The sequence below is a fragment of the Salmo salar genome, chromosome ssa04 (assembly GCF_905237065.1).
Source record: "Salmo salar chromosome ssa04, Ssal_v3.1, whole genome shotgun sequence".
In the NCBI taxonomy this organism is placed as follows: Eukaryota; Metazoa; Chordata; class Actinopteri; order Salmoniformes; family Salmonidae; genus Salmo; species Salmo salar.
This window is the reverse complement of record NC_059445.1, coordinates 32434341-32461067: the sequence shown is the minus strand read 5'-3', so window position 1 is coordinate 32461067 and position 26727 is coordinate 32434341. Positions and strand designations below refer to the sequence as shown.

The window sequence follows — 26727 nt, the reverse complement described above, 5'->3', positions numbered from 1 at the left end:
TAACAAGACAGATCTCTTTATTTCTGCTGACACCTTAAATCTATTTGTTTTCCATCTGGGAATGTAGGTGTACATACCAAATGGCACCCTATTCCCTACATAGTGCATTACTTTTGACCAGGGCCTTATGGGCCCTGATCAAAAGTAGTGTACTACATACGGAATAGGGTTCCATTTGGCACGCACCTCGTCCGCCTTGAATAACATAATATTATCAACATTGGCCATTTGCACATAATACCAACAGTCAAAGTACAAAACCTTTCAGTAGAGAACCAATTCATCTGGTGTAGTCTTCTCTATGGCCCCAGCCTTTGGAAGGAAAAAAAAAATGCCACAAACCATATATTTGTTGTTCATAGTCACTCACACAGATACCACATACGATACAGTGTCTGGTTCCACACACAGAGAAACAGAGGGAGCAAGCTCAGTATCTGCCTCTTACTCTGTCACAGTTCTTCTGTAGTCGACTTTACAGGAGGTTATAGAGACATTTATATTGCTCATTAATGATTGGACATGACTTGACATGTAGGTAGGCTATCAGAGGATGAAATGTCATGGGAACAGGTTTGATCAGAACAACAGTCCCATGGGCTGCAGAGATAATGTAATACAAAAACAAAATGGCCTCCTGTCCTGAAACAGAACGTCTCAGTCTTTCAAAAATTCTGTCCAGTTTATTTTCTCATTTCTCTTTATAAAGTCTTTTCTTTTATGCTTGTACGATGGATCAGGCTACAGCGACAGGGGCCCAAGGATCAAGAGTCCTCCAGACACTGAGAGGTAACTCAAGAGGAGGGCGAGGGTGGATGATCACCTTTCTGCTCTAAATGAAGGCATGACCAAATCCACACATCTCCCGCTCTTTCTTTCTCCCTCTCGGTCTCAGGAGTCTGAGTCAGATCCGTTACTGCTCTCCCGGCTGATCTCAATCTGTAGCGAGGGCAGGTTATCAAGCCGACTCTTCTTCATCTTGTGGGTCTGCCGTTCCTTCTGTTTGATCAAGGCCCCCCACACCTTCTGCAGTGCAGAGTCGTCCTCCTCCTCCTCCTCATTTTCCTCTTCTCCTTCCCGCCCCCCCAACCTGGAGCTGGCTGATCCCGAACCCGCACGGCGACTGGAAGGCTTCCGCTCGGGAACACCACCCTTATGGGAGGAGGGGCCGAGCCTGCTCCACAGACGACCTGGGGGAGGGAGCAAGGGTTCAATTTTAAAGCCCTTTCAGTGTCTTTTCAACTAATGTACTGCATTATTGACTAATAGCAGTAGATGTGTTTTTGTTCCTTACTTGATTTCCTGTCTTTGGACGAATCAGAATAGAGGCCGCGGGAGTCTAGTTTGGCCATGCCCAGTCGGCTGTGGACGTCTGTGATTGGCTCTCGGGGAGGGGGTGAGTCTCGGGAGGTGACAGGGGAGGCGGAGTGTCGTCTCTCAGGAGAGTAGGGTCTCTTCCCTAACCTCTGCCTCACATCTACACACAACACAAGGTTAAATACACTATACACACAAACCAGAAAAAAAACATTATACCACATCATTGATATTAACCTGGTCCCCAGGATATTGCGCACATAAGTCTGGGACATCAACGATTCAAAGTTGGCCTAAGTGGGAGTGACCATAGATATCTTTAAACGGGTGGGTTGTTTAGCAACAGTGGAGCAAAACAGGTGGGTTGGCTTAGAATCAAAGGATTGTTGGCAACATGGAAACTATATTTCTTCTCCAAATCTTTATTGAAAACAAATACATTGTTACTAGGGATGTGCATCTTTCCCTTTCAAGACGATTCAATGCGTATCTATCTAGACACATGGGCTCCGATACGTTTAAGTTTGATTTGAGGAATGAATCGATGCGATTCGGTGCACTAACATTTGTTGCATAAACACATTACATTTCCATTCCAAACTGAAATCTGTTGCTGATGGAGCTCAAGAGCTGGGTGTCTCAGCTGGATCAGTCTGAGCCAACTTTGGTGTGTGTGTGTAACTTAAGTACAGTATATATCTATGTAGGCACCTGAGCTACGCCATAAGGGAGACTGGACATCTACCACCCCACTACCAGTTAGGGGGGGACAATGTTTGCATTCTGTCCCCCCCCCCCTTTTGATCTGAAATCAGATTAAAAGTGTTAATAGCTAGTAATGTATCAATATTTATCTTTAAAAAAATTTGCTATGACAGTAAATTAATATATAGCACAACTTTGGATTTCACCCGTCTCATAAATCACATGGTTTAGACCGTTTTGACAGTGAGCTTCTACTGTCCTCGTTATGAAATGATCAACTTTACCCTGTATATCTAAAAATGACAATATATACTGATTGTTCCAGGCAAAAATACCAAAACTATCGATGAACCTGAACAATCAGATGTAATGCAAGCTTCGATTAGCATGAAGCCGACCTATAGCCTGATGAGTTTAGGCTACTTTTAAATCTGGCAAAATAATTTTCAGCGCATTTGATTCAAAATAATCTAGCAAATTACATTGGTTGTCATTCAACTAATAAAGCATAATCTTGCGCAAGCCATTTTACAAAATGCTTAACCTGTTAGGGCTAGGGGGCAGTATTGACACGGCCGGATAAAAAACGTACCCGATTTAATCTGGTTACTACTCCTGCCCAGTAACTAGAATATGCATATAATTATTGGCTTTGGATAGAAAACACCCTAAAGTTTCTAAAACTGTTTGAATGGTGTCTGTGAGTATAACAGAACTCATATGGCAGGCCAAAACCTGAGAAGATTCCATGCAGGAAGTGGCCTGTCTGACAAGTTGTGTTTCATCTTGGCTCTTTTTATTGAAGACTGAGCATCTTTGCTCTAACGTGACACTTCCTACGGCTCCCATAGGCTCTCAGAGCCCGGGAAAAAGCTGAACGATATCGAGGCAGCCTCTGGCTGAAACACATTATCGCTTTTGGCAAGTGGCCGATCAGAGTACTATGGGCTTAGGCGCGTGCCCGAGTCGACCGAATGCTTTATTTTCTTTCGTCTGTTTACCTAAACGCAGATTCCCGGTCGGAATATTATCGCTTTTTATGAGAAAAATGGCATAAAAATTGATTTTAAACAGCGGTTGACATGCTTCGAAGTACGGTAATGGAATATTTAGAATTTTTTTGTCACGAATTGCGCCATGCTCGTCACCCTTATTTACCCTTTCGGATAGTGTCTTGAACGCACGAACAAAACGCCGCTGTTTGGATATAACTATGGATTATTTTGGACCAAACCAACATTTGTTATTGAAGTAGAAGTCCTGGGAGTGCATTCTGACAAAGACAGCAAAGGTAATAACATTTTTCTTATAGTAAATCTGACTTTGGTGAGTGCTAAACTTGCTGGGTGTCTAAATAGCTAGCCCTGTGATGCCGGGCTATCTACTGAGAATATTGCAAAATGTGCTTTCACCGAAAAGCTATTTTAAAATCTGACACCGCGATTGCATAAAGGAGTTCTGTATCTATAATTCTTAAAATAATTGTTATGTATTTTGTCAACGTTTATCATGAGTAATTTAGTAAATTCACCGGAAGTTTTCGGTGGATATGCTAGTTCTGAACATCACATGCTAATGTAAAAAGCTGGTTTTTGATATAAATATGAACTTGATTGAACAAAACATGCATGTATTGTATAACATAATGTCCTAGGAGTGTCATCTGTTGAAGATCATCAAAGGTTAGTGCTGCATTTAGCTGTGGTTTTGGTTTTTGTGACATATATGCTTGCTTTGAAAATGGCTGTGTGATTATTTTTGGCAGGGTACTCTCCTGACATAATCTAATGTTTTGCTTTCGCTGTAAAGCCTTTTTGAAATCGGACGATGTGGTTAGATTAACGAGAGTCTTGTCTTTAAAATGGTGTAAAATAGTCATATGTTTGAGAAATTGAAGTTATAGCATTTTTGACGTATTTGTATTTCGCGCCACGCGATTCCACTGGCTGTTGACTAGGGTGGGACGCAAACGTCCCACCTAGCCCATAGAAGTTAAGGTGTCGGTATGCTTCAGTTCTGCTGGCGCCTAGCCCAAATCTGTGTGTGCTCGCATACTCCCTTAGAAGACCTTCACTTGACACATTTGAAAAAAGCGTCAATAGTACTCTCAGAATTAATCTAAGAAATGAATGACTGATTTCTTGAGTTATAAGTTTTGCCAAGGAGATCTTAGTCGCACAAGATGTTTGGCGCAGTATTTCTTTATGAACAAATATGCATGAAAACGAGCAGTCTCGTTGAATGACACCAAAAACTTTATTGAAGAATTCCTATGGTTAACCAATCACTGACGAAGGGGTGTAGACTGCAGCTACCGACTTCAGCTTGCCTCAAGAAACAATGTAGTGTGCCCGAATAGCCCAAAAAAACCTTACCGAAGTCCAAATGAACAAAAGCGTCACAATATATGCACAAACTCTTCTGAACTGTTTCGGCCGGGAATTATGCGGACAACTTTAGGGGAAGGAGTTGTGGTAGATGATTGGTTGGTAGATTAACCTGTTGGGGCTAGGGGGCAGTATTGAGAATTTTGAAAAAAATATGTGCCCATTTTTAACTGCCTCCTACACCAACTCAGAAGCTAGGATATGCATATGAACAGATTTGGATAGAAAACACTCTGAATTTTCTAAAACTGTTTAAATGGTGTCTGTAAGAATAACAGAACTCATATGGCAGTCAAACCCTGAGACAAATTCTGACAGGAAGTGGATACCTCATGTGTTGAATTACTTTTAAGCCTATGCCATTGAAACACATAGGGACTTAATCATTGAGCACTTCCTACGCCATCCACTAGATGTCACCAGTCTTTACAAAGTGGTTTGAGTCTTCTACTGTGAAAACTGACCGAACAAGAGACTTGGAACGTTGGTCATAAGCGGATGGCCGATACTACTCTGGCACGCGAGTGCATGTTTGGGTACTCTCGTTCCAATACGTTTTAAAAGAGAATGCAATCGTCCGCCTTGAATATTATTGAAGTTCTGATTGAAAAAGGCCCTAATGATTTATGCTATACAACGTTTGACATGTTTGAACGAACGTAAATATTTTCTTTCCCCTCTTTGGTGAAGACAAGTCCGGCGGGCGTCGTTCATGTTTTTGAGTAGTCTACAGGACGCGCTAACAACACAGAGCTTTTTGGACATAAATTATGAGCTTTTTCAAACAAAACTACATTTGTTATGGACCTGGGATTCCTGGAAGTGCCTTCTGATGAAGATAATCAAAGGTAAGGGAATAGTTACATAGTATTTTTGATTTTAGATCTCTCCAACATGGCGCCTAGTCTGTATCGCAAAGCCTATTTTTCTGGGCGCAGTACTCAGATTATTGCCAAGTGTGATTTCCCAGTAAAGTTATTTTTAAATCTGGCAATGCGGTTGCGTTCACGAGATGTTAACCTATAATTCTTTGAATGACAATACAATATTTTACCAATGTTTTCGAATAGTAATTATTTAATTTGTTGTGCTGATTGACTGGCGGTATTGGAAGGAAAATATTTCCTCAACATCAACGCCATAGTAAAACGCTGTTTTTGGATATAAATATAAACTTAATAGACAATACATGCATTTTTTGTTCTAACATAATGTCCTAGGAGTGTCATCTGATGAAGATTGTCAAAGGTTAGTGCATAATTTTAGCTGGTTTTCTGCTTTTGGTGACGCCTGTCTTTGCATTGACAAAACATTACACACAGCTATTTTCAATGTACTGTCCTAACATAATCTAACTTTATGCTTTCGCCGTAAAGGCTTTTTGAAATCGGACAACGTGGTTAGATTAAGGAGATGTTTATCTTTCAAAGGGTGTAAGATAGTTGTATGTTTGAGAAATTTGAATTATGACATTTAACCTGTTAGGGCTAGGGGGCAGTATTGACACGGCTGGATAAAAAACATACCCGATTTAATCTGGTTACCACTCCTACCCAGTAACTAGAATATGCATATACTTATTACATATGGATAGAAAACACCCTAAAATTTCTAAAACTGTTTGAATGGTGTCTGTGAGTATAACAGAACTCAAATGGCAGGTCAAAACCTGAGAGATTCCTTTACAGGAAGTGGCCTGTCTGACCATTTCTTGAACTTCTTTTCCATCTCTATCTTTTACTAAGGATCTCTGCTCTAACGTGACACTTCCTACGTCGTCCATAGGCGCTCAGAGCCCGGGAAAAAACAGAATGTCGTCATCCCAGCCCCAGGCTGAAACACATTATCGCCTTTCTCAAGTGGCCGATCAAGGGACACTGGGCTTAGGCGCGTGACCCGACCGCCCCCGCCTTTGTGATTTTTTCCTCTGTTTGCCGAAAAGGAGATTCCCTGTCGGAATATTATCGCTTTCTCACGAGAAAAATGGCGTAAAAATTGATTTTAAACAGCGGTTGACATGCTTCGAAGTACGGTAATGGAATATTTAGAATTTTTTTGTCACGAATTGCGCCATGCGCACGACCCTTCTTTACCATTTCGGATAGTGTCTGGAACGCATCGAACAAAAACGCCGCTATTCGGATATAACGATGGATTATTTTGGACCAAACCAACATTTGTTATTGAAGTAGCAGTCCTGGGAGTGCATTCTGACGAAGACAACAAAAGGTAATCAAACTTTTATAATAGTAAATATGATTATGGTGAGTGCTAAACTTGCCGGGTGTCTAAATAGCTAGCCCGTGATGCCTGGGCTATGTACTTAGAATATTGCAAAATGTGCTTTCACCAAAAAGCTATTTTAAAATCGGACATATCGAGTGCATAGAGGAGGTCTGTATCTATAATTCTTAAAATAATTGTTATGCTTTTTGTGAACGTTTATCGTGAGTAATTTAGTAAAATGTTAGCGAATTCCCCGGAAGTTTGCGGGGGTATGCTAGTTCTGAACGTCACATGCTAATGTAAAAAGCTGGTTTTTGATATAAATATGAACTTGATTGAACAAAACATGCATGTATTGTATAACATAATGTCCTAGGGTTGTCATCTGATGAAGATCATCAAAGGTGAGTGCTGCATTTAGCTGTCTTCTGGGTTTTGGTGACATTATATGCTGGCTTGAAAAATGGGTGTCTGATTATTTCTGGCTTGGTACTCTGCTGACATAATCTAATGTTTTGCTTTCGTTGTAAAGCCTTTTTGAAATCGGACAGTGTGGTTAGATTAACGAGAGTCTTGTCTTTAAATAGCTGTAAAATAGTCATATGTTTGAGAAATTGAAGTAATAGGATTTTTAAGGTTTTGAAAATCGCGCCACAGGCTTAAAGTGGCTGTTACGTAGGTGGGACGAATTCGTCCCGCCTAGCCCAGAGAGGTTAATTGTTTTCAAATTTGGCGCCCTTGATATTTCACCTGCTGTTGATAGGGTGTACCAGGGGTGGGACGCTTCCCACCTAGCCCATAGAAGTTAAGCCAATGCATGGAGAGTTTTACCCAATCTTTCTGTATTGGCTAACAAAGGCCAAGTTTGATGTGTTGGTCCAATAGAGTTTGAAATGTCTTGGAACTAGATTACATTGATATTGAGTGTGTAGATTAGTGGATAACTGACCTGTCTTTCCACTACTGGCCACAGGGGTGTGCTGTCTATGCTGGGTTAGGCTCTGTCTTTTTTCCTCCAATAGCTGCCTCACATCCATCACTTTCTCCACTGCACTGCTTTTGGTCCCGCCCACCGATCCTCCACTTCCTCCTCCTCCACCAATCCTGTTCCGGACGCCACTACCCCCCAAGCCGCTGTCACTGCGAACAGAAGAGTGTCTGAAGAACAGACAGGGAGAACATCAACTATTAATTTACTATGTTACCTACGTTAAAAGGTCCGCATTCTGCACACAAAGACAAACCCACACTGTAGGCCCCTGAGGTTGGTCATCATTGCCTTGTAAGCATACATGGTCATGTCACCCACCTCCACACAAACTTTTGTCCACCACACACACCCACTGACCGTATAGTCTTGAGGTTGGTCTCGACCTCGTCTGCGTACATGGTCATCTTCATGCTCTTCTTGGGAGAGGGGGTTGAGATCATCTTGAGCTCCAGGTCATAGTCCATTTCGTCTGAGTCTGACGAGACAGAGGGGGAAGAGGAGGGCCTGCCCAAACGACTCCGCAGGGCCACCCCTGGACCTCCCCCCCTCTCCCTCTTCTCCTTCTCTTTGTACTCCACCACCCTGTCGTCTGAGTCCATGTCCTCCTCTTCCTCATCCTCCTCCTCCTCTTCCTCTATTGGTTCTTCTGGTAGGTTGACCAGGTCAGCTGGAGAGGGGAGAGACGGAAAGGAGGGGGAGAGGAGGGGGAGAGACGGAAAGGAGGGGGAGAGACGGAAAGGAGGGGGAGAGACGGAAAGGAGGGGGAGAGAGGGACGGAGGGATGAGAAGGAAAGGAAGGATGGGGAGAGAGGAGACGGAAAGGATGGGGAGAGAGGAGACAGAAAGGATGGGGAGAGAGGAGACAGAAAGGATGGGGAGAGAGGAGACGGAAAGGATGGGGAGAGAGGAGACGGAAAGGATGGGGAGAGAGGAGACGGAAAGGATGGGGAGAGAGGAGACGGAAAGGATGGGGAGAGAGGAGACGGAAAGGATGGGGAGAGAGGAGACGGAAAGGATGGGGAGAGAGGAGACGGAAAGGATGGGGAGAGAGGAGACGGAAAGGATGGGGAGAGAGGAGATGGAAAGGATGGGGAGAGAGGAGAGACAGAGGGGGAGGAGAGAGGAGAGCAAGAGGAAGTCACAGATTACCACAGGAGATGTGTAAATAAATGTTAGAGCATAACAATTAGGCCTGGTCTGTAAACGTTTGTGTGAATCTTCCCACTTCAGTGTCTGTAGGGTGGTATGAGTGTGTGTTCGTACCGGAGTGTCGGTGTGCGCAGGGCAGGGCGTGCGTGCGTTCTTACCAGGGATGGTGTGTGTAGGGCAGGGCGTGCGTGCGTTCTTACCAGGGATGGTGTGTGTAGGGCAGGGCGTGCGGCGTTCTTACCAGGGATGGTGTGTGTAGGGCTGGGCGTGCTTGCGTTCTTACCAGGGATGGTGTGTGTAGGGCAGGGCGTGCGTTCTTACCAGGAATGGTGTGTGTAGGGCAGGGCGTGCGTTCTTACCAGGGATGGTGTGTGTGTGTGTGTGTGTCCTTACCAGAGTGTCTGTGTGTGTAGGGTGATGTGTCCCCCATGCTGTCCCCTATCAGGGGTTTCTTGCTCTTGCTCACGATTCTGCGTGTGTGATACCGTCTCTTCCTGCAGAAGGTAACAGAGAGATATTAGCAACAACATACCCACCCATATACTTCTCCCCGTACAGTCTATACGTAACCTAAGACCCACCCTATACCTTCAAGGTCTAACCTAACCGTATCCCCTAAACCTTCTAGACCAGGGGTATTAAAATCTTACCCTATTTGATCTGGCGTATTGCTGGTTTTCTGTTCTACCTGATCATTTATTTAACACACCTGGTGTCCCAGGTCTAAATCAGTCCTGATTAGAGGGGAAGAATTAAAAACAAACAGTGGAACTGGCTTCCCGGTCCATATTTGAATTTGAGGGTTCTCAACTAACCAGCATGTCTTTTTTCCTGATAGCAGGAAGGGTGTCAAAAGGGGGAAAAAAAACAAAAAGAAAATCAGGGAAAACAGATGAGAAGTAGAGGAAATGAGAGAGATAAAAGTTAAAGATAGAAGGTGGGGGGGCAGAATGACATGGTCAAGCAGAGGACGATAAACATAGATGTTAGTACTACTATACACTAACGTTTTTTGCTGAATATGGGAAGGCGCAAACAAAGAAAAAGTGAGTGAAAGAGACAAAAAGCAGTACAATGTACAACAGTGTAGCAGCATATCAGTTCCAGTCAGCCATGGTGGTGCTGAGGATCTGGCTGTAACATGATGGTTTAGAACAAAGAAAAACAAGAAACTAATTAAAGGAACTCAGTCCAGCTTTCAACATACTCTTGAAGGTTGTAATAGTGGAATGCACAAATTGGGCAGTGCATCAGTTTTCCTCGTCATGTCAGTTATTGCATATCTTAGAAATCAATTTATAACTTGTCAGAAATGTCCAGATCAACTAGCCCATGTCAGATGTTTTTTAGCCCATAGATTTTGTTGTTATGGTTGTCACTCAAATATCACATGATTACACATTTGAAGTGGCAAAACGTATCAAATTGCAAGACAATTAGCTTTACAACAGCAACATTTTCTTTGCACCCCATGACAAAATGTGTAGAATTGCAGGAAATAACCTTTAAACCGGCAACATTTTCTCTCCCCCAACAAGAGGGGTGTGAACAGTTTGTTTCATGAACAGTGCTTGTGCCCATAGAAATAGACGGGGCACAAGCTATTCGTACATGCTGGAAGGGGGGCCTGAGTGAAATAGTTTGGGAACCCCTGGTTTAGCACACTGTCCCCCTGAATCACCATGGAGACACACCACAGGGTGCCTATCCAGCATGTATGAATAAAATCAGTGTTGGCCAAGGAAGCATCTGTGTGTGTGGTTACCAAGAGTTGCTGAGGATGCCCCTCATGCCTCCGTAGTTCGGGTTGCCGTACTTCATGTAATATCTGCTCTTCCTCGCAGCACCCAGCTCCTTCTTATCACCTGAAAACACAGAAGGAAAACAGTCACAATCCTAATACGGTGCCTTCAGAAAGTATTCATACCCCTTGAGCTATTCCAATTTTTTTTGTGTTACAGCCTGATTTCAAAATGGATAAAAAAAATATAAAAAAATGTTCTCATACACACAATCAGGTTGGGAAATGACGACCCACGGGTAGATTTTGGCATTGGCGTTTAAGAATGACTATTTCACCAGCCACATTGGCAGGTGGGGTCCCACAGAGCATTTGGGAACATTCAAAATATATATCTCTCCAAAGCCCAAATGTAGAAGTTGATCGAATTAACCCGAAAGGCTACTAAATTGTGACTTGTTCCTCGTGTTTCTTTGCTAGTTACATCGTTTTTATCACATGCTAGCATGTTTTCCAATATTACTTTGAGTTTTCTGCAATTGTCTGCTGCTAGCTAAGAGACAAGAAGATTCTCATGAGGGCCCCCATTACCACTGTAAACCCCTCACTTACAAGGGCAGCTGATCATTTTGGTCTCACCTAATAACTCAAATATTTGGGGTGCATTGTGTTTGATTGAGCATGGAACACTCCAAAAATCTGTATTAAACTTTTTGTAATTTCTTATTAAAACACACATACTTTCATCGTGCTCCTAAACTTCTGCCACTAAATTTCAACTCACAGTGCATTCGTAAAGTACTCAGATCCCTTCATTTTTCCCACATTGTTACATTACAGCTGTGCACCAGGGCCTCCCACTCTTTCTATTCTGGTTAGAGCCAGTTTGCACTGTTCTGTGAAGGGAGTAGTACACAGCGTTGTACGAGATCTTCAGTTTCTTGGCAATTTCTCGCATGGAATAGCCTTCATTTCTCAGAACAAGAATAGACTGACGAGTTTCATTAGAAAGTTCTTTGTTTCTGGCCATTTTGAGCTTGTAATCGAACCCACAAATGCTGATGCTCCAGATACTCAACTAGTTTAAAGAAGGACAGTTTTATTGCTTCTTTAATCAGGACAACAGTTTTAAGCTGTGCTAACATAATTGCAAAATGCTTTTCTAATGATCAATTAGCCTTTTAAAATGATAAACTTGGATTAGCTAACACAACGTGCCATTGGAAGACAGGAGTGATGGTTGCTAATAATGGGCCTCTGTACGCCTATGTAGATATTCCATACATTTTTTCCAGCTACAATAGTCATTTACAACATTAACAATGTCTACACTGTATTTCTGAGCAATTTGATGTTATTTTAAATGGACAAAAGAGTGCTTTTCTTTCAAAAACATGGACATTTCTTAGTGACCACAAACTTTTGAACGGTAGTGTATATACGGTTGCAGTCGGAAGTTTACATACACTTAAGTTGGAGTCATTAAAACTCGTTTTTCAACCACTCCACAAATTTCTTGTTAACAAACTATAGCTTTGGCAAGTCGGTTAGGACATCTACTTTGTGCATGACAAGTAATTTTTCCAACAATTGTTTACAGACAGATTTCACTTATAATTCCCTGCATCACAATTCCAGTGGGTCAGAAGTTTACATACGCTAAGTTGACTGTGCCTTGAAACAGCGTGGAAAATTCCAGAAAATGTTATGGCTTTAGAAGCTTCTGATAGGCTAATTGACATCATTTGAGTCAATTGGAGGTGTAGCTGTGGATGTATTTCAAGGCCTACCTTCAAACTCAGTGCCTCTTTGCTTGACAGCATGGAAAAATCTAAAGAAATCAGTCAAGACACCAGAAAAAAAATTGTAGACCTCCACAAGTCTGCTTCATCCTTGGGAGTAATTTCCAAATGCCTGAAGGTACCACATTGATCTGTACAAACAATAGTACGCAAGTATAAACACCATGGGACCACGCAGCCGTCACACCGCTCAGGAAGGAGACGCGTTCTGTCTCCTTGAGATGAACGTACTTTGGTGCGAAAAGTGCAAATCAATCCCAGAACAGCAGCAAAGGACATTGTGAAGATGCTGGAGGAAACGGGTACAAAAGCATCTATATTCACAGTAAAACGAGTCCTATATCAACATAACCTGAAAGGCCGCTCAGCAAGGAAGAAGCCACTGCTCCAAAACCACCATAATTAAGCTAGACTACAGTTTGCAACAGCACATGGGGACAAAGATCGTACTTTTTGGAGAAATGTCCTCTGGTCTGATGAAATAAAAATATAACTATTTGGCCATAATAACCATCGTTATGTTTGGAGGGAAAAGTGGGATGCTTGCAAGCCAAAGAACACCACCCCAACCGTGAAGCACGGGGGTGGCAGCATCATGTTGGGGGGTGCTTTGCTGCAGGAGGGACTGGTGCACTTCACAAAATAGATGGCATCATGAGGTAGCAAGATTATGTGGATATATTGAAGCAACATCTCAAGATATCAGTCAGGAAGTTAAAGCTTGGTCGCAAATGGGTCTTCCAAATGGACAATGACCCCATGCATACTTCCAAAGTTGTGGCAAAATGGCATAAGGACAACAAAGTCAAGGTATTGGAGTGGCCATCACAAAGCCCTGACCCCAATCCCATAGAACATTTCTGGGCAGAACTGAAAAGGCGTGTGCGAGCAAGGCCTTCAAACCTGACTCAGTTACACCAGCTCTGTCAGGAGGAATGGGCCAAAATTCACCTAACTTATTGTAGGAAGCTTGTGGAAGGCTAACTGAAACATTTGACCCAAGTTAAACAATTTAAAGGCAATGCTACCAAATACTAATTGACTGTATGTAAACTTCTGACCCACTGGGAATGTGATGAAAGAAATAAAATCTGAAATAAATCACTCTATTATTCTGCCATTTCACATTCTTAAAATAAAGTGGTGATCCTAACTGACCTAAGACTGGACATTTTTATTTGGATTAAATGTCAGGAATTGTGAAAAACTGAGTTTAAATGTATTTGGCTAAAGTGCATGTAAACTTCCGTGGACGTGTAATCTACTCAACTAAAATATTTTATTAAAGTAAAGTAATTGTGAATAAATGATTAGCAGTAATGGGCAGTCCCTACCATCATGGAACTTTTAATTGTTTTATTATGTGTTACAGCATTCTACCCACATAATGTATTAAAAAAAAATCTAAATTGAAAAGTGATCTTTTTTTTTTTATCTAATGGAAACTGAACCGACCTCAAAAAGCACTAATTGGTCAGCACTACTGTACAGTAACATCCTTTTACATGACAGAGCTCTAGCTCCGCGTTTCATGTCGCTGTATGGGGTTTGACTGACAGACATTCTGAACTTGAGCAATGCACGCTACAAGAAGTTGCCCCCATCCCACCCGGTAATTGGGCAACTTTTGCACATTTTCTGTTGTCCAAGTGAGGGAAATGCTGTAGATTATGAGGATTCTATTTATTTGGAAAGATATTGATTATAATAAATACCGCTTTCATGTCATAAAAGCACGCCAAAACGCCCGTGAGCCCAAATGTGCACTTCTACAAGTGTCCTTGCTCTAGTTTCTCAACGGCACAGCTAGGAAAGCAAAAAAAAGTACCTTATCGTTGATATTGCTTCGGAACTGTGCACACTTTGAAGGTGTGGGGCCACTTGGAGACACACGTTAGTCCTCTCACTCAAATCCTTTTCTAATGTTACTGAAGGTATCCAGAGTATTTTCAATTGGCTAGAAAAAAAATCTGTTATTTCGACCAATCGATTGGTTGAAAGTTTTTAAACGTCTATTTTTCTATATTTTTATTTATTTATTTTTATTTCACCTTTATTTAACCAAGTAGGCAAGTTGAGAACAAGTTCTCATTTACAATTGCGACCTGGCCAAGATAAAGCAAACAGTTTGACACATACAACACAGAGTTACACATGGAGTAAAACAAACAAAGTCAATAATATAGTAGAAAAATAAGTCTATATACAAAGTGAGCAAATGAGGTGAGATAAGAGAGGTAAAGGCAAAAAAGGGCATGGTGGCGAAGTAAATACAATATAGCAAGTAAAACACTGGAATGGTAGATTTGCAGTGGAAGAAAGTGCAAAATAGAAATAATGGGGTGCAAAGGAGCAAAATAAATAAATACAGTAGGGGAAGAGGTAGTTGTTTGGGCTAAATTATAGATGGGCTATGTACAGGTGCAGTAATCTGTGAGCTGCTCTGACAGCTGGTGCTTAAAGCTAGTGAGGGAGATAAGTGTTTCCAGTTTCAAGTTTCAGAGATTTTTGTAGTTCGTTCCAGTCATTGGCAGCAGAGAACTGGAAGGAGAGGCGGCCGAAGGAGGAATTGGCTTTGGGGATGACCAGAGAGATATACCTGCTGGAGTGCGTGCTGCTATGGTGACCAGCGAGCTGAGATAAGGGGGAACTTTACCTAGCAGGGTCTTGTAGATGACCTGGAACCAGTGGGATTGGCGACGAGTATGAAGCGAGGGCCAGCCAACGAGAGCGTAAAGGTCGCAGTGGTGGGTAGTACATGGGGCTTTGGTGACAAAACAAATGGCACTGTGATAGACTGCATCCAATTTATTGAGTAGGGTATTGGAGGCAATTTTGTAAATGACATCGCCGAAGTCGAGGATCGGTAGGATGGTCAGTTTTACGAGGGTATGTTTGGCAGCATGAGTGAAAGATGCTTTGTTGCGAAATAGGAAGCCAAATCTAGATTTAACTTTGGATTGGAGATGTTTGATGTGAGTCTGGAAGGAGAGTTTACAGTCTAACTAGACACCTAGGTATTTGTAGTTGTCCACATATTCTAAGTCAGAACCATCCAGAGTAGTGAGAGATAGATAGACAAACATCCTATCCATTTCAATCATATCAACTACATGCACTGAGTGTGTCTGAAGCTTTAAACGAACTGTTTGATTAAATAATTAAGACAAATGACTAGAGGGAGTCCGACCGCAATCTATTTTATTGTGCAGCCTGGCTCAGACTTGCTGCGCTTTGTTAAAAAAAGACATTGAGTGACAGAGAGTGACAACAGGTGCTAGTCAGTCACTCAATGGCTTCTTTTTTTTTTTTTTTTTTAACACAGAGACAACAGGTGCTTGTCACACTCTCCCTGATGCAGCAACCACCACACATCAACAGTGTGTATAGTGCTGTCCGTGTTGCTGAAGCTGCAACATTCATTTCTGAATGAAATTGTGTTACCGAAATCCCTAATTTGTTTAGGAAAAACATTCCCTGTTCCCTCAACCCTTGCTCTCCTTACGTGACACATGTATGCTTTGAATGCATGTGACTAATAGGGCCTGACCTATAGCATATCATAATCACATCAATACATTTGTTATAAACTCGGAACACTAACACATGACAGCAAAATGGATGCAGAGGACATGACAAACTCGAAAAGGAGGAATGTTTACTGTTTGCGCAGGAGGTAAAGGGGAAGTCAGGTGTGTGGAATAAGTTTGACTAGTTGTGGAAAATACTGGAGATCAAGAAAAATGAGTAAGCGCTGTGTGCATATTGTGTGTGCCAAACAGGTGCTGTTAGATTACAATTTCATTTTTTTGACTGTTCGGAAGAATGCAAATACTAAATAAATCATAAGTGTACCAGAGAGACTGTTGTAACATTTGTTGTAAAGCATTCATTACAGCAAAGACTAAAAACAGTCGCATTCATTCGTGAATGCAATTTCCGGCCTATTTATTATTTACGCTAATTATTCAATGGTCACTTTGTTATTTCAAAACTAAAAGGCTTGATTGCATTTCACATCATGAATGACAGGGATTTATACATTAGCCTAAATAAATACTGAAATATAGGCCTAATTATTATTTACATAAGTATTCAGACCCTTCGCTATGAGACTCAAAATTGAGCTCAGGTGCATCCTGTTTCCATTGATCATCCTTGAGATGTTTCTACAACTGTGGTAAATTCAATTGATTGAACATGATTTGGAAAGGCACACACCAGTCTATATAAGGTCTCACAGTTGACAGTGCATGTCAGAGCAAAAACCAAGCCATGAGGTCTAAGGAATTGTCCATAGAGCTCTGAGACAGGATTGTGTCGAGGCACAGATCTGGGGAAGGGTACCAAAACATTTCTGCAGCATTGAAGGTCTCCAAGAACACAGTGGCTTCCATCATTCTTAAATGGAAGAAGTTTGGAAACACCTAGACTCTCCCTAGAGCTGGTCGCCCGGCCAAACTGAGCAATCGGGGGAGAAGGGCCTTGGTCAGGGAGGTGACCAAGAACCCGATGGTCACTCTGACAGAGCTCCAGAGTTCCTCTGTGGAGATGGGAGAACCTTCCAGAAAGAAAACCATCACTGCAGCACTTCACCAGTCAGGACTTTATGGTACAGTGGCCAGACGGAATCCACTCCTCAGTAAAAGTCACATGACAGCCCGTTTGGAGTTTGCCAAAAGGCACCTAAAGACTCTCAGACCATGAGAAACAAGATTCTCTGATCTGATGAAACCAAGAATGAACTTTTTGGCCTGAATGCCAAGCATCACATCTGGAGGAAACCTGGCACCATCCCTACAGTGAAGCATTGTGGGGGCAGCATCATGCTGAGGGGATGTTTTCAGTGGCAGGAACTGGGAGACTAGTCAGGATCGAGGGAAAAATGAACGGAGCAAAGTACAGAGAGATCATTGATAAAAACCTGCTCCAGAACAGACCTCAGAACAGGATGAAGGTTCACAACGACACTAAGCACACAGCCAAGACAACGCAGGAGTGGCTTCAGGACAATTCTCCGAATGTCCTTGAGTGGCCCAGCCAGAGCCCGGACTTGAACCTGATCGAGCATGCCCAACCTGACAGAGCTTGAGATGATCTGCAGAGAAGAATGGGAGAAACTCCCCAAATACAGGTGTGCCAAGCTTGTAGTGTCATACCCAAGAAGACGCGAGGCTGTAATTGCTGCCCAAGGTGTGTCAACAAAGTACTGACTTAAGGGTCTGAATACTTATGTAATTGTAATAATTCCGTATTTCATTTTTAATACATTTGCAAAAATGTATAAAAAACTGTTTTTTTGTTTTGTCATTGTGGGGTGTTGTGTGTAGATTGATGAAGGGGGGGGACAATTGAATCCATTTTAGAATAAGGCTGTAACGTAACAAAATGTGGAAAAAGGGTCTGAATACTTTCCAAATGCACTGTCTTGGTAATCTGTATCTCGCAATGGCTTGTATGCCTCACAAAGTATCCTAAAGTTTGCCTCTTCCTCTCTGGTTTTATTGAAATTACACATTTTCCAGGACTTTATAGCCTATTGTCTAGTTCGACTATAAAACGGAAAATATGTTTTGTGTTAACTGCACTGACTAATTTTGTGGGGGAAAACTTTTTGGCACCAGCGAAGAGCATTGGCCATGCCCCCAGTGAGTGCGCACTTCGCATATTCACTGTTTATCATTATAAGTTTGTTTTTGAACAATAATTTCCACATCCAGTTTTGATGGACGTCACATTCTATTTGTGTCTCGTAGGCCTATTATATGAAAAACGTTTTTCTTGATCTGTTTGTCAGTGTCAGCAGAGTAGGCTACCATGTAATTTGTGGTATAAAAGAATATCCAGCTTATGTCTCCAGTCATAGTGTAGTAGAATTGCATGAAATGTGTTTTTCCCGTGCAAAGAAAATTATCTGATACAGCCTATAGCCCAGGCCTCTACATGCTCAGCCATGCATTGAAATGTATTTTTTTGCAAACAGTGATGGAGTTATATTAGCATAAATTATGACTATCCAATCTACTCATCACAAATAGTAGGATAACTTACATAAGTCTGCAAATGTGGTGATACTGTACATGGAATGCTTTATTATAAAGTATCATTTTTACGGTTAAAATTTGCTTCCCCAAACATAACTCACGCGCCGCCTAGGCTAGTGAATTTGCTGTTCGTTACTTGTCTTGTTGGCTGAGGAAACGTAAACGTGAACAGTTATTCTAACATATTCAAAGTGCGTGGTAATGACACGTCATTGCATCCTAGACTTGCATGTTCTGTTAAGATTAATTACCATAATCTAAATGTGATTTCTGTCATTCTGAGCACCGTGGGAGGACGAACTAATCAGGTTACGCAGCCAATGCATATGGATCCGGTATATTTCTCAAATGTCCGGTAAATTTAAATGCTGCCGGTCAAATGTCCGGTGCCACATTTTCATTAGGGAGACCCTGGTGTGTGTGTGTGTGTGTGTGTGTGTGTGTGTGTGTGTGTGTGTGTGTGTTTGTGTCTCTCACCGTGAGTGGCCAACCTCAGGAAGAGTTTGTTGCCCTTGAAGGGTTTGATGGCCGGTCGTAGGTCGTTCCGGAGCAGAGACTCACTCTCTGCCTGAGACAGCAGGTCCACCTCAAATGCACACAAACACACAGGTAACTAATATGCAATGTTTCCCCACACACCCACAGTCTTGAACACAGTTTTACCTGGGTGGTCTCAGGTTCTGTTTTCTTCTCCGTCTCTCCCTCGCAGGCTTTCCCCTCATTCTCCTTCACCATCTCTTTCTCCTCCTCATCCACCTCTCCATCATCGTCATCCGAGCCTCGTTCTCTGCGAGCTGAGACAGAACAGCAAGGAACATTCAGTGACAAAACACATTAAGTACATGCCTCATGACTGACAAAACACAATGACCACAAACACAACGTCGCAGTCCTGACCAACACAGAATTACCCACTACACTAATCATAAAACATATAAAGACAGTGAACATTGGAACATGGACACACACTGGACAGTGCATGGACACACAGCACACTCACCCTTGCTCTCCTGGGTGGGATCACCAGGTTCTTTGGTGCAGTCTGTCTCCGTGGTAACCACCTCTGGGTCAGGCATGCGGCTGATGTTGATCAGAGCCCGGGTGGAAGTGACATCATCCAGCCACACCACATTACCTAGGAAACAATATTTAATGGCATGTTAAAAACAGCCCACTTGTTGTCAGTCGCTTCTGTGTGTGTGTTACTCACAGGAGGTGTCGTCAATCCACTCGATGTGTGCTGGAGGGTACTCCTTAAAGTAGCCAAACACATCCTGGGTGCTCATATCATCAACACCCGCCACGTGCAACGCCTCCAGACGCAAGTTAGGGATGGCTGAGAAAGGGAAGGAGAATATAGTCAGTGTGTGTGCGCAATATCGCGATATTCATTAGTATCGTGGCAAGGAAACAAAACACGAAGGGGATTTCACTTCTTTAAGAAAACAGCACTAATGTTGTAAAAAATTTTTTCCCTTTTTCAGGACCCTGCCTTTACCATGCTTGTTCAATGAACCATAAACAATGAATGAACATGCACCTGTGGAACGGTCGTTAAGACACTAACAGCTTACAGACGGTAGGCAATTAAGGTCACAGTTATAAAGAGGCCTTTCTACTGACTCTGAAAAACACCAAACGAAAGATGCCCAGGGTCCTTGCTCATCTGCTTGAACGTGCCTTAGGCATGCTGCAAGGAGGCATGAGGACTGCAGATGTGGCCATGGCAATAAATTGCAATGTCCGTACTGTGAGACGCATAAGACAGCGCTACATGGAGACAGGACAGACAGCTGATCATCCTCGCAGTGGCAGACCATGTATAACAAAGCCTGCACAAGATCAGTACATCCGAACATCACACCTGCAGGACAGGCACAGGATGGCAACAACAACTGCCAGAGTTACACCAGGAACGCACAATCCCTCCATCAGTGCTGACTGTCCGCAATAGTCAGAGGCTGGACTGAGGGCATGTAGGCCTGTTGTAAGGCAGGACCTCACCAGACATCACCGGCAACAACGTCTCCTATGGGCACAAACCCACCGTTGCTGGACCAGACAGGACTGGCAAAAACTGCTCTTCACTGACGAGTCGCGGTTTTGTCTCACCAGGGGTGATGGTTAGATTCACGTTTATCGTCAAAGGAATGAGCGTTACACCAAGGCCTGTACTCTGGAGCGGGATCGATTTGGAGGTGGAGGGTCCGTCATGGTCTGGGGCGGTGTGTCACAGCATTTTCAGACTGAGCTTGTTGCAGGCAATCTCAACGCTGTGCGTTACAGGGAAGACCTCCTCCTCCCTCATGTGGTACCCTTCCTGCAGGCTCATCCTGACATGACCCTCCAGCATGACAATGCCACCAGCCATACTGCTCGTTCTGTGCGTGATTTCAGTGTTCATACAAATATTTGCACATGTTAAGTTTGCTGAAAATAAACGCAGTGAACAGTGAGAGGACGTTTTTTTTTTTTTTGCAGTTTATTTATTTCCAAGCTATAATACACAATATATTTACATACAGTTGTGTAAAAAAAGTGTCGTCTGCTTTGTGTTTTAATTTTTGCCATGGAACAAATATAGCGAAACTAGTCACAGCCCTAGATAGGGGGCAGTATTTTCACGGCCGGATGAAAAAACGTACCCGATTTAAACTGGTTACTACTCTTGCCCAGAAATGAGAATATGCATATTATTAGTAGATTTGGATAGAAAACACTCTGAAGTTTCTAAAACTGTTTGAATGGTGTCTGTGAGTATAACAGAACTCATATGGCAGGCAAAAACCTGAGAAAAAGTCAACCAGGAAGTGTAGGATCTGAGAAATGTAGTTCTTTCTAGTCTCTTTCGAAACTACAGTATCTGTGCTGTTACGTTGCACTTTCTAAGGCTTCCATTGGCTGTCTAAAGCCTTCAGAAAGTGGATTGAGCCTTCTCCTGTCTCTGGGCAGAGTATAGGAGCTCAGTTAGTGAGTGGTCTGCCTGAGGACAAAGAGATTGGATATGCGCGTTCCCGCGAGCACGCTGTTTTTTCTTTTCCTCCTTGAATGAATACACTATTGTCCGGTTGGAATATTATTGCAATTTTACGTAAAAAAATACCATAAAGATTTATTTTAAACAGCGTTTGACATGCTTCTAAGTACGGTAATGGAACATTTTGACTTTTTGTGTCTCGAAATATGCTCGCGCATTACCCTTTGGATAGTGACCTGAACGCACAAACAAAAAACGGTATTTGGACATAACTATGGATTATTTAGAACAAAAACAACATTTCTTGTGGAAGTAGCAGTCCTGGGAGTGCATTCTGACGAAGATCAGCAAAGGTAATACAATATTTCTAATATTAATTCTGAGTTTATGTTGCCCCGAACTTGGCGGGTGTGTACTCAGAATATTGAAAAATGTGCTTTCTCCTAAAAGCTATTTTAAGTGATTAAAAAGCCAAGTAAGTGTATACCTTCCATCTTTATCCAGCACTTTGTGTGTGTGTGTGTGTGTGTGTGTGTGTGTGTGTGTGTGTGTGTGTGTGTGTATATATATATACAGTACCTTCAGAAAGTATTCATACTCCTTGACTTTACACATTTTGGTGTTACAACCTGAATTAATAATGGATTATAAAACCTACACACACACACACTCACACACAATACCCCATGACAAAGTAAAAACCTTTATTGAAAATTAAATACAGAAATATCTCACTTACATAAATATTCACACCTATTTGCTCTGAGTCCAAATTGAGCTCAGGTGCATCCAATTTCCTTTGAATCCACCTGTGGCCAATTCAATTGTTTGGACATGATATAGAAAATAAACACCTGTCTATATAAGGTCCCACCGTTGACAGTGCATGTCAGAGCAGAAACTATGGCTGTGTTCCAATACCCATACTAACATACTGTACACTATATACTTAATGAGTATATACACTACATTCTATTAGTTCATTTTGCTATACTGTAAACAAATGGTCCCGGAAGTTGATGCTGTTGCTATGCAACCTCTTGCTAGCTTGTTAGCATAACAAATGACTAGCTAAGCATTTTACGATTTTTGGTGTGTTCGTAAATTCAATCTGCAGTGCCAGAGTGAACTCTAGGCGTTTGTAAATCCAGAGCGTTGTCAGATTGTAAATTCAGAGCGTTTGGCTCTCAGAGCGCACACTAGGGTTGATGCAAGTGTTCAACGGCAGTCAAGCACCCAAGCTAACTGGCTAACGTTGGCTAGCTACTTCCAGACACAATTGAGAGAACACCTCACTGACCATTATACTCGCCATAGCAGAGCTGGTTAGGCTGTTTTCATGTTATCCAGAGCGTTGGTGACCAACTGTGCTGCTGACAACAATTTATTATGGGTTTTCTTGCCGACATTTTCTGACACCGGCCATATTCAACAGTGCGCGAGAGTGCTCTGAAATCGGAGTAGATAACCAGAATTAACAATGTCCATTGAAATGCACAACAACTATACCACTTAGCTAAGAATTATGTGAATAATCAAGTCAATAAAAGTTGGTTAGTTATTTAATATACTGCCTGCCAAGTTCGATGTATTAGTATCCAACTAATGTTAGGCAACTAGCTAATAAACCTGTACATACTGCTGTAATACTATGCGGTTCGTATGGATAGTGTAGCTAACAAATTGTCAGCCAACATAACGTGTAATTTAACTTATTTAAAGTCAACATTTGTCATTAGTTCAATTAATTTGTATTTGCTCTCATCGGACTTCGGCTGCATATTTTCCACTATTTTCTACAAATCTGAAAACGTGAAGCCACGCCCATTTCCTGAAGAATTGCATTATGGGACCTAAAAGTAGGTAAATAGTGTCCTCTGTGTGTATACTTCGCAGTTTGGCAAATTTAGTATGACATCTGGGAACTTTTGGCATACTAACTATATCCATACTATGACAAATAAGCATACTATATACTCAATTCACGTCACAAATGGTACAGTTAGTGCGGTCAGTATGAGTATTCGAACACAGCTAACTCCATGAAGTCCAAAGGAAATGTCCGTAGATCTCCGATAGAATTGTGATGAGGTATATATCTGGGGAAGGGAATAAAACAATTTCTAGTGTAGAAAGTTTCCAAGAGCACAGTTGTCTCGATCATTGGGAAATTGAAAAATTATGTAACTACCCAGACTCTGGGATGGCCGTCCAACCAAACTGAGCAACCGGGCAAGAAGGACCTTGTCAGTGAGGTTGCCAAGAAGCCAATGACCACTGACAGAATTAGGCTGAGATTGTTGTCCTTTTGGCAGGTTCTCCCGTCTCGACAGCACTTCCCCAATTTGGCCTTTATGGGAGAGTGGCCAGACGGAAGCCACCTCTGAGAAAAAAGGCACGACAGCACACCTGGAGTTCGCAAAAAGGCATGCGAAAGACAGATCATAAGGCAAACGATTCTGTGGGTTGATGAGACAAAAAAAATGTATCCACTGAATATCTGGAAAGACTTGAAGATTGCTGTTCACTACCACTCCCCATCTAACCTAACACAGCTTGAGAAAATCTGCAAGGAAGAACGGGAGAAAAATCCCCATATCTAGATGTGCAAAGGTGATACAGACATACCCAAGAACTCAGAGCTGTAACAGCCACCAAAAAGTGCTTCTACTTAGTATTGTCTCAGGGGTGTGAATGCTTATGTAAATGTTATTTCTGTATTTCATTTTCAATAAATTTCCAAAAACATGTTTTCACTTTGTCATTATGGGTTATTGTGTGTAGATGGATGAGAAAAACATATATTTAATCTATTTTGAATTCATGCTATAACACAAAATGTGGAATAAGTCAAGGGGTATGAATACTTTCTGAAGGCACTGTACGTGTGTGTATCTACCTTTCTTCATGGTGTCTCTGTCCAACACCACATTCTTCTGGGCCAGGTTGGCCTCTGCACGGAAGTGGAACCTTTCCGCTCTCTTCTCCTTCCTCTCAATCGCCTCCTAGACACACACAGTTATAGTAAGACGAGTTATGGCAGTTAAAGTTTAACTGTTGGTTTACCATCTCACTTTTGAGTGATGGAACTAGTATTAGTGTGAATGTTTGCCAGACCACTTTCAGGTGTGGTTACAATACTTGTACCTTTGATGTGACATCGATTCCAGTGATGAATGTGCCAGCTTTGTTCTCATACCGCCGACTTGTGTCCTGGTTAAATGTCAATAAATATGTATACATTAGAGGCTCTTTCTTACTGTGGGGTAGCCTAGATAACAATGTATTGATCTGACAGCTTATGCTTGTTCTGAACAATGAATGACTGTCGACAAAACAAGAAAGTGTGCATTGAGTATATCATACAACACCCCCCCACCCAAAAAAAGCTGGCAAATTGAAAGTGGCAAGATCTCGCACCAAACCTCTGTCCTTGAGGATGTTAAAATGAGTTAGCTAACTAGTGTAACTCACTAGTACGTTGTATTATTAACTATGTAGCGAGGGGGTTTCTGTCATGAAACTTAACGTCAAGTGAATTAGCTAGCCACCGGTAGTTAAGCAGAGTTAAATGCTAAGATAGCCGTTGTTTGTCATAAAATATGTAAAGTTAGCTTGCTTACGCTAGAATCAACAATATACTGTAACACAGACAGGTATGATGTTAATATCAACTAGCTACACTGGGTAACACTAGCTAGTCACTAGCTACCGAGCTATCTTGTTAGCTCAAGGCACGCTGAGCTCCTCCAATACCAACGCAATATTCACAGGCCCCCGAAGGTACGCGAGCCCGCGATCTGGTGAGGCCTACTTCCCTCACCGGCAACAATTCCTTCAAAGACCGGTTAACGGGGATGTTTTCCACCTCGAGTTCACCCTCCTCCACCTCCATCGGTTCAGATTCACGGGCACCTCGGTCCGAGTCTGAATCGGAGTCCGATTCTGAGTGGTCTGGCCCAATGTCTGGCTTTACCGACACCCGTAGACTGCGCACTGCCGCCATGGTCCTAGCACTCCGTCCGCAAACGCTTTCGAAGCAGGAAGACGTGAGTGTGCAGGGAAAGGCTATACGGACACGCCTGGTGCCTAATTTTAGTGAGAGTCGAGTCAAAAACAGTACAGTAAAAAAAGATATCCATTAAAAAAGTACAGTTGCATATCAAATCATGAAAACAATTTATTGAAAGCCAAAGCTATTCTTAACAGTTGGCTTCAAAGAGACGTATAATACACGGATCAAAAATATAAACGCAACATAAGGTGACAGAGGTAAAAACAGTTTCAAGTAGGATATTCGACGAATATTTGCGCTTTCAAACCACTTGAGCCACAGACTCCAAATAAGTGTCATGATGTTAGAAAAATTGCGCACAACATTGCACAGGCCTTATTTTCACGATTTGGACATGAATTCGCTTTCCAAAGCTAATAAACATATGGAAATGTGAGCAGCATTTTGTATTCTTAGGTGAATTAGTTAGGGAGCGTAAACAAAGTCGAAACTTTTTTTTACATTCAAATTTCAATAGCTCTTTGGTCATGTGACCTACTTGACTCAAACAAGGTTCAGAATGTCCACTGACTTCCCTTCTATTGTTGCACACCCTTTGGTTTGTTAATTTTCATCTCACACATTTTTACATGACTTTTTCAAACATTCTAATTTCAATAGCTCCTTGGTCATGTGACCTACTGGACTTCAAACAAGGTTCAGAACGTCCAATCAGTGGGCCTACACTTTGCACACCCTTTAGTTTGCCCATTTTATTCTCACTCAATATTACATGACTTTTTCAAACTTAAAAATGTCAGTAGCTCCTTGGTCATCTGACCTACTGACTTCAAACAAGGTTCAGAATGTTCACTCAGTGGGCCTACACTTTGCACACCCTTTAGTTTGCCCATTTTATTCTCACTCAATATTACATGACTTTTTCAAACTTAAAAATGTCAGTAGCTCCTTGGTCATCTGACCTACTGACTTCAAACAAGGTTCAGAATGTCCACTCAGTGGGCTTACACATTGCACACCCTTTAGTTTGTCCATTTTCATCTCACTAGGTTTTACATTAATTGTTCAAACTTTTACATTTCAATAGCTCCTTGGTCATGTGACCTACTGACTTCAAACAAGGTTCAGAATGTCCACTCAGTGGGCCTACACACTGCACACCCTTTAGTTTGTCCATTTTCATCTCACATGTTTTTACATTAAATTTGTGAACTTTCACATTTCAATAGCTCCTTGGTCATGTCACCTACTGGACTCAAAGAAGGTTCTAAATGTCCACTGACTACCCTTCTATATTACATACCCTTTAGTTTGTCAATTTTCATCTCACATGATTTTACATTAATTTTTCAAACTTTCAAATTTCAATAGCT

At 42.0% G+C, this 26727-nt stretch overlaps 1 protein-coding gene across 1 annotated transcript; it reads right to left on the bottom strand.

Moving 5' to 3' along the window:
• On the bottom strand, positions 1-25635 carry ncbp3 (nuclear cap binding subunit 3). The gene is made up of 13 exons (XM_014195767.2): positions 25163-25635; positions 24487-24552; positions 24239-24344; positions 19573-19698; positions 19363-19497; positions 19026-19156; positions 18840-18948; positions 10541-10640; positions 9169-9269; positions 7984-8293; positions 7585-7793; positions 1295-1477; positions 1-1190 (listed from the first exon to the last, which is right to left on the bottom strand). The coding sequence occupies exons 1-13, from the start codon at positions 25343-25345 to the stop codon at positions 892-894; spliced, it is 2058 nt and encodes a 685-aa protein (XP_014051242.1). The 5' UTR covers positions 25346-25635; the 3' UTR covers positions 1-891.
• Between the last annotated feature and the right edge of the window lie 1092 nt (positions 25636-26727).

Excerpts from the sequence above, each read along its gene's own strand:
- ncbp3 (XM_014195767.2), bottom strand. The coding sequence starts at position 25,345 with ATGGCGGCAGTGCGCAGTCTACGGGTGTCGGTAAAGCCAGACATTGGG. Across the intron at positions 18,949-19,025 it reads CAGAACCTGAGACCACCCAG|GTGGACCTGCTGTCTCAGGC; the intron begins GTAAAACTGTGT and ends TGTGCATTTGAG. Across the intron at positions 1,478-7,584 it reads GGCCAGTAGTGGAAAGACAG|ATGTGAGGCAGAGGTTAGGG; the intron begins GTCAGTTATCCA and ends TGTTGTGTGTAG.